Source organism: Halyomorpha halys, unplaced genomic scaffold (genome assembly GCF_000696795.3).
Source record: "Halyomorpha halys isolate HHAL.00 unplaced genomic scaffold, Hhal_1.1 Scaffold1176.1, whole genome shotgun sequence".
Taxonomy (NCBI): Eukaryota; Metazoa; Arthropoda; class Insecta; order Hemiptera; family Pentatomidae; genus Halyomorpha; species Halyomorpha halys.
In genome coordinates, this window is record NW_027111348.1 from 56,939 (window position 1) to 66,455 (window position 9,517).

Sequence of the window (9,517 nt, forward strand, 5' to 3'; positions counted from 1 at the left end):
AAATTAATGTTTTTTTTTAGGTTTTGAAACAGCCGCCATTTTTTATTCCCCCTACCTATACTTGGCAGAATCATCAATTTTGACTATTAATTATACATAGCTTTCATTAAAGTAATCAACAATTGGGGTGAGATAACTGCCTTTTTTCTCATCTTGGGCTCTTGTACTATATGCTGTGTATTCTTGCAACCCGATGTATTTGGTTAGCGTAGTCAAGTAAAGCATTTCTCTCAGCTTTAATGTCAAAACTTGCTCCATGAATTCTCGTAAAATTTATTTAATTATTTTCAAAGAAAAAAATTACAGAAATAATGGTTTGGAGAAAGTCTTATTAATTAGAGAAAAAAAAAACAATGACAAGGATGAGTGATGCTCCAATCGTTATATCAATTGAAGAAAGTTTTTTTATTTCTTTTCCTGGTTATTTATGGTAATGTGTTTCCTAGAATTGATTTGAGTAGAGATTCCAAGGAAAACAATATTTCCTTATATTGTCCAGAATAATACAATCTGAAAGTTGTGTACATTAGTATTTAAAAAATCTACTAAATTTAATTACATATTGCTTATCTTATATAAAACATAATAATTACAAATTAATTTTGCTTAAAATTTCAGCATACTGATTTCAGATTTCATGTATCTGATTTGAAATTAACAGTATAATTAATATTTTCCGATACATATATAGCTTCGAGCATTTTTTTTTTATATATTTTCTTTATTCAAATCCATTGTAATTTCAAAATCAAAATAATGCTAATTTTTGGATACATACTGCTCCAATGCTTGTTTATTTGGGTCTTAATCCTAATTGTTTACATCATTATTGTGCTGATTTATTATTTCTACCAACAATTGTTTAGTTTCTCATATATATATGAGAAACTAAACAATTGTTGGTAGAAATAATAAATCAGCACAATAATGATGTAAACAATTAGGATTAAGACCCAAATAAACAAGCATTGGAGCAGTATGTATCCAAAAATTAGCATTATTTTGATTTTGAAATTACAATGGATTTGAATAAAGAAAATATATAAAAAAAAAATGCTCGAAGCTATATATGTATCGGAAAATATTAATTATACTGTTAATTTCAAATCAGATACATGAAATCTGAAATCAGTATGCTGAAATTTTAAGCAAAATTAATTTGTAATTATTATGTTTTATATAAGATAAGCAATATGTAATTAAATTTAGTAGATTTTTTAAATACTAATGTACACAACTTTCAGATTGTATTATTCTGGACAATATAAGGAAATATTGTTTTCCTTGGAATCTCTACTCAAATCAATTCTAGGAAACACATTACCATAAATAACCAGGAAAAGAAATAAAAAAACTTTCTTCAATTGATATAACGATTGGAGCATCACTCATCCTTGTCATTGTTTTTTTTTTCTCTAATTAATAAGACTTTCTCCAAACCATTATTTCTGTAATTTTTTTCTTTGAAAATAATTAAATAAATTTTACGAGAATTCATGGAGCAAGTTTTGACATTAAAGCTGAGAGAAATGCTTTACTTGACTACGCTAACCAAATACATCGGGTTGCAAGAATACACAGCATATAGTACAAGAGCCCAAGATGAGAAAAAAGGCAGTTATCTCACCCCAATTGTTGATTACTTTAATGAAAGCTATGTATAATTAATAGTCAAAATTGATGATTCTGCCAAGTATAGGTAGGGGGAATAAAAAATGGCGGCTGTTTCAAAACCTAAAAAAAAACATTAATTTTTCATTCGGAGCTCTATATCTTAAAAACTACCCACAACACTAGAAAACCTAAGAGAACGTCATTTAAAGATGTGCAAATTTTCTAAAATATGAGCCCTAAAAGAGTTATTTACGTTACATAGTTCTCGAGATATAGATTTTTAAAAAGCAACATCTCATAAAAATGTTGATGAGACGTACTGAAAGATCAGTAGTGATGTACAGATGTCTATTAGCACTCAAATTAAAGCTAGTTTAATGAGATATAAAGTAGTTTATGATGTTTATCTTCATAGGAGTAATAGTTTGCATGAAATTTGCTAATATAAATTGATTTATAGTTGTTCGAACAAATTTTCATTTGGCAAATTTATATTCATATGTGAGTATCATAAAAACTACCACCCCTACGAAGATAAGTGTCATAAACTACATTATAGTAAGTTAAATTTCCTTTATTTTGAGTGTTGGCAGACATATGTGCGTTTGTGGATCTAGAGATATATTTTTTCAAAAATCCAACATTTTATACGAATAACTAAAAATTAACATTTTGTGAGATTATTTTGACAAATATCATAAAAACTACTAGTCCTACAAAGATAAACAGTATTAACTATTTTATAGTAAATTTAACTAACTTTAATTTGAGTGCTGGTAGACATCTGTACGTCGTTTCTGAAATGAAGTTTTTCATAAATCAAACTTATTGTCCGAACAACTATAAATTAATTTATGTTTGCATATATCATGAAAACTACTACTCCTACGACGATAAACGTCTTAAACTACTTCATAGCCCATTAAACTAGCTTTAATTTGAGTGCTAAAAGACATCTGTACATCACATAGTTCCTGAGATATAGATTTCTCTAAATAAATTAACTAACAACTAATCTTTCAGTAGATTTTTAAAAAATTTTGCTTTTTAAAAAGCTGTATCTCGAGAACTATTGGACGTAAATAGCTCTTTTAGGGCTAATATTTCAGCAAATTTTCTCTTCTTTAAATTATGTTCTCTTAGATTTCCTAGTATTGTTGGTAGTTTTTATGATATCGTTTTAACATGGTAAAAGAAGGAAATATTTCTCCATTTAACATAAGTTTTTCCATTTAACACGCTTTAACATGTAACTTGTTAAACTAAAGATCATGAATAGCTCTAAAATCTCCAGATATGGGTTGACTGAAAAATCTTTACTAAATGATAACACATAATCACTTATCATACACGGACATTGTAGACTAATTTATAAATATGTTTGTTGTATTTATAACAATATATTAGTAATATATTTTCATCATAAACACTAATCTATATACTAATTATGGATAAAAATAAAACAGATGAAATATTGAGGGGGGGGGGCTTTAGTATTTTGCCCCAGGCCCGGGCCCTACTGACGGCGGTTCCCTGAATTATATAACATTTAGATTAGGATTCATCGATATGTTTAAATATTTAATGCCATGGTAGTATTAATAATAATACCTTATTTGCATGCATCATATAAAATGATTGAAATAAAATAAATGTAACCACAAAATATGCAAAATAAACCTTTTGACTTTTTATTTAGATGAATGAATGAAAATTTGATATGGGTCTGTTAATTTTCTACCAACAACATTAGAAAAGCTTATTTAATTGGAACATTTCATAAAGAATGCACTAAAAATTCGTTGTCAAAAACTATTCGACGTACAGCTGTCTATTAGCACTCAAATTAAAGACAGATTAGTGTACTATCAAGTAATTTATGAGGTTTATCTTCGTAGGAGTAGTAGTTTTTCTATTATTTGACAAAATAAATTCACAAAATATTAATTTCTAGTTGTTCGGATAACATTTTTGAAAATATCATAAAAACTCCTATATCTACAACTCCTAGGAAGACAAAAGTCGTAAACTACATTATACTACGTTTGACTAGCTTTAATTTGAGAGTTAATAGACACTGTACGTTGAATAGTGTTTGAGATATAGATTTATCAAAATAAATTCACTAACTACTGATTTTTCAGTGTATTCTTTATGAAATGTTACAATTAAAAAAGCTACGTACGTAAATAGTTGTAGAGCTATTTATAATAGTATGACTCATGTTTTAGCAAATTTAATCTATTTTAAGTGGTGTTATATTTGGTTTTCTAGTGTTGTTGGTCGTTTTAAAGATGTAGAGCTCCAAATGAAAAAAAAATTTTTAACGTTTTGGAACAGCCGCTATGTTTTGTTCCCCCTACCTGTACTTGACAGACTCACCAGTTTTGACTAATAATTAAACACAGTTTTCATCAAAGTAATAAAAAAATGAAGTGAAATAATTGCCTTTTTTTTCATCTTGGCTCTTATACTTGAAGTTAGTGTTTAATAATGGTTATCTTTATCATAGATTTTATAATTATTTATTTTATTTCAGATAAACTAAAAAAGAAAAATGCTTCCTTATAAAATTGTACCGGTAGAAGAAGCCTTGAATAGACAACTGATGAACGATTTTAAAGGGGAAAGATATGGCTTCGTCCAGGTAGGACCCAAGAAGTGGTTGCTACCGGCGTCTTACGCAGACCATGCAGAGAAGTTTTACTCATACGATCTGAGAAGTGATGATGTATGGGTCATCACATATCCACGTTCAGGTGCGTAATGACATATTCAAATGATAAAGATCTAGATTATTGAACTGTTCATAATCGATTATTTGTGTTATTTTTCAGGAACGACCTTATGCCAAGAGCTTGTGTGGCTTTTGAACAATAATATGGACTTTGAAACATCTGCTAATGTAGCTATGGAAAAGCGGTTCCCATTTTTTGAGTATGATGATGTTTAACTTTTTAATATATATATTTTTTTTTCACAAAGGGAACATTCAGGGGTGGCCCTACCCATTTCATAATCATTTTTCCAATAGATTCAAGATATATCAAGGTGCCAAAATACGTTTGGCAAACAATGGCAAATTCGCGCACTGGTACAAGTTAGCCTGAATTTGCCATAGACCCGTCAGGCTTCGGTTTTTGGCCACAAATCAATTATTTATTATTTCAATAACTGTCCGACGTTTTGGCCAATTCGGCCATCCTCAAGGACAATCTAACAATTAACAGGTTTTATTATATATTAATTTGTAACAATTCTAAAAACATTATTACTAATAATAAATAAATAAATAAATTTAACATACCTTAAAAATAAATTTACACCTCACATTCAATTATTTAAAGACTTATTTGCAGGCTATTCTGCCCAAGTCATTAACAACAAGTCAAATCACCCTATGAAATAATAAATAGGGATAATAATAGGGATAATAACAATAAATAATATGGATTCATATTAAATATTAATAAGCTTGCCTAAGCTTATGTCTAGTTATTTTAGATTAACTTAACACTATCAACTATCTTATCAACAAACTATTTTTAACCTTCCATATCCTCTGGTCAGGCTTATATAATTGATTTGTTTCAAATTGTATTTTGGTCTAAATTTGTATTCCTTTTATTATTAAAATTAATTTTAAATAATAACACAAAATATACATTTTCATCAATTAATTTTGCTAAAATCTATGTATAAAATCTATGTTGGTTAAAATTTCTTGTATCTGTTTTAAAATTCTCTGTAAAATTGATGTTCTCCGATATATAAATAGACTCAAGTATTTTTCTTTTGAACATATTTTTTTTATAATGTAAAATTATTGTGTAATCAAAATCGAATTTGTGTTGGTTTTTAGCTGCATGCTGCACTAGTGTTCTTTTATTGGGATCTTTCTCCTTATTTCTTATATAATTTTTATTTGTTTTAAAATGTATCAATGACCAAAGCTAGTTTGGACATTAAAGTTTTGTAAAAATGAGTGCGTTTTATTTGCTTAAAATTCAAATAACATATAATGATATATTAGTCATCCACCCATGATGACTAGATCCAAAGAGAGGACTGAAATTTAATTTCAAATATTTGTTGTCTTGATTAGAAGACAGGAACAAACCTTAAAAAAGGAGGAAGTGACCTCGATAAGTCTAGACATCAGGACACCATGCTCACGCATGTTATAACACCTGCGGGGAGCCTGTTTTAATCCAGAGATAATTGATTTTTAATGTCAATTAAATCTTCTATTACATCCCTTTCAGTTTCATAATTTTATAAAAAGTTTTAATTTTCGTTGGTTTTTTTAAAAATCTTTTCACGTTTCTTCATGTACGGCAGTAATATAGACTTGTTATATACCTTTGGAAAGCCAAAGATCTTAGATATTATAATATTTAATATAGAATGTTGTAGAAGGTAATGGAATGATGAAATACAATAGTAAATAAAATATTTGTTTTAATACAAGTTAAATTGGCGGGGCATGTGCAGTTTCGGCAGTCTGATCATATATCACCATAGTTATTAAATAGTTTTTTATTTCATTTAACCTCTATAAAACCAATCTTAGTATTTTAAATATTGATTCTATAACAATTTAGCATAGAATAAATGTTTAAGCGCAGAATGTAAATTGTTGTAGACTATTATCTTTTTATTGGAAAATTAGTAGTTCACCGTATATAATTGATTTTGGAAAGATAATTGGAGTAGCGGTCAATGTCAAGAACTATTAACTGGTAACCTACGTTTCGCCCCACTTTGCAAGGCTGAGGCCTGAAGATTGAAAGAGGAGAAGCTAGTTTTCGGAACTATATATTATACAATCTTTTCACGACGTTTGTTACTACTACTCATTTAATAAAAAACAAAGCGACATAGATACATGACGTCCAAGCCTCAATAAAAGTAAAACCAACAGAAAATACAACACCTGAATTGATAACGTACAGCCTCGTGTGGTGGAAATTCTACAAAGAATGGTAGACGGTAAAGAGATGAAACTGGGATATTGAGTAGTAGGAGAAAGTTTTTGTGAGTTCCGATTAGGAACGGGAAAACCACCGTTCGACGTCTTAAGTCATTGCTTTGGTATTTACGCACATGACCACCGTCTAACCGAACTTAGGAAGCAGGAGTTTCTAAACAGTGATGTTTTACAAATCAGCCACAAGAGCTCGCTAAGATTAAGTGTAAAGCTACCTCTACAAGTTTGCCTATCTTATGTTGGTTCTAAACATTTGCCACTTGCCACAAATCTAAGACTAGAACATTTTTTTTCCTTTTTGAATTTATTGGCTATTACATTCGATTCTATTTTTATTATAAACAGGAACAAGACTAAGATAAGCCAAACGAGAGGAAACGTAAATTACAGTAATATAGGTTGTAGATGATAAAAATTCATATAACATAAATTCATCCTAGAATTTTTTTTTCATTTATCTCATTCCAAATTAAACACTTTATCTACTCACCAGGACTATCACTCAGACTAAAACTACTCATTTGCAAAGTAATATTATGACCATCACTCCTACACTGTGCACCACTTCTACTTTTGCTATACCCAACAGCCCTGAAATCACTACAACAATACCAGAACAGTACACTACAGAAGATATGCCGAGGAACATCTCTGGAAAAACGTAACATGACGCACATTCATAACTACTGCTAAGAACTGCACATCACACGGAGACACATCAAATTTTTAGACAGTCTCCCTGCTTCCTTCAATCCAGTAATCCAACCTATCACCCCATCCCCCCTTCCTGCGAGGTGGCAGGGCAGGAAAGGTCCCAAAAACCCTATTAACATCACCTCAAAACTCCTTCTAAAGCACCCCCTCTCTCTTCCCCCACACTTCTCATCTACTTCTGACTGTTTTCTTATTATTTTATCATTATCTATTGTTTTTAATAATAACTGTTTTTTATTTCTATCTTCTATGCGAAATCATATCAATAGATGAATCAATATATCAACAGATGAATATTTGTACTCCCCGTGTTTTAATACGTAAAGAATTTTCCAAAACTTTGGGTTTAATAATTAACTCCATTTTAAAATTGTATATTTCAAAATGCTATCAATTCGGTGTAAATACATTGTTTATAATCTTGTTCATTAACTTAAGCAGCTTATTTTTGATTTAACATACACAAATATATACTTCTGAAGACATTATATATTTAGTTTATTAAATTAAAAACTTTCTGACAAAAATTCTAGAACGGAGGTTGAATTTATAGGTTATGTAGTATTTATATTTTTGTTCCTATGAATTTTTATCATCTACTGTCTACTTTATGTTTTCTTTCATTTCGCTTATCCTCATTTTGTTCCTTTTTAAAATGAAAATAGAGTAAATCGAATGTAATAACTGAAAAATTACAAACTAACAAAACAAGCGTTTGTTTCTTCCTTTGTTTATCAAGCATTTGTACAAATCTTTGATTTCTGACAAGTGGCAAATGTGTAGATCCAGCATAATATTTAAAACAAACATCTAAGAAACATTCAGTAAAAAGAAGTAAAATGTTGTTTCAAAAATAAATATTTTACAGTATTTTAAATCAAACATCGTTAATCTAGTGCGCACTTACGCCCCATTACCTAATTAGATTAGCGAATGCATCAAATCTTCTATAAAATTAAGGTAGAGGACGTGAATATTTAGCATGTATCTATAATTTGTTAATACATCTTAAATATAACATAAAAATGGTTACTCCATTTTCTGAGGTATTTAGATGAACCGAAGTGATTTACATGGAATTATAAATGCACCTCAACATCTAGTTTTGAAGGATACAATGCTCTGTTGTTTTATATCAAGTGTGCAAGTTGAATAAAGATAATGCAGACGCGGTGAGTGCAACGCCATTTCGATGATTCATCGCCATCTGCGGTGTGACGTCGGCGTCTGGTCCGAAAGTTCAGCAGTTCCGAGTTATCCAGGCTTCACCTGGAATCAGCTCTTGCTGTTGGAATCTTGGTCCTTCAGTATTTTCGTTTCGTGATCTTGGTCTGTTTCATCACTCTTTCATATGGTTTATTAATTTTTTTTTTTTACTTTCATTTACAGCAAATTGGGAAATATTGTGATCGTAAAAAATAATTAAAAATGTTGCCAAAATTATCCTTAAAATTGTTGAGCATGTACGAAAATTATAAAAAAACAGTGCAAAGTAAATGCTGCTGCTGTATTTTGTTTTCTTTTTCACTTTGACTTTGTTATATTTTGGAATGGTATGCCCTTGCGGTATCAACTTAGATCCGCTGGTCTAGGCACATATAATCGACCAACCTGAAGGACCACTTTACAAAATCGATTTTTCACATTTCACATCAACGATTTTGATTAAACTCCACATGCCAATGTAGAATAGTCTTAAAACCAGCTAGGTTTCATCCTCAATAAATAAAAATAGTATTACAGGACTATGACTATTATAATGAGTTGTAGATAGTTGACCGTAGATTACTGATTGGAGAAGATGGTCGGGGGGTGCGGTCAGCAAAGGAACAACATAAATAAACAAAAAATATTTATTTATGCCGACGTTTCGACCTGATTTTCTGGTCTTCATCAGGACAATAAAAACAAAAATATGTACATAAATAAAATAACAATAATGAAAGTAAATAAATGCAAATATATAAAATAAAATAAATAATAGACTAAAAATTTGGAAATATACATAATAATGGAATGAAAATATAAATTAGTTGATTAATAACTATGGACAAAGGCAGTAGTAAATTGATTACATTATTATTTGTATAGATATAAATGTGAGTAATAAATAAATGATACAGTGGATAAGAATGTTATATTGATGATCTGAAAAATTTTTAATGTTAATCATCATCATAACATTTTATTTATATATGT

At 29.4% G+C, this 9,517-nt stretch overlaps 1 protein-coding gene across 1 annotated transcript in view; it reads left to right on the forward strand.

Annotated features, from left to right (window-relative positions):
• LOC106688684 (luciferin sulfotransferase) overlaps positions 1-9,517 on the forward strand; it is a 63,727-nt gene that overhangs the window by 39,337 nt on the left and 14,873 nt on the right. The window contains exons 2-3 of the mRNA XM_067049350.1: positions 4,154-4,373; positions 4,452-4,551. Coding sequence (XP_066905451.1) covers positions 4,172-4,373; positions 4,452-4,551 — 302 coding nt within the window. The 5' untranslated portion in view covers positions 4,154-4,171. The remainder of the gene's footprint in view (positions 1-4,153; positions 4,374-4,451; positions 4,552-9,517) is intronic.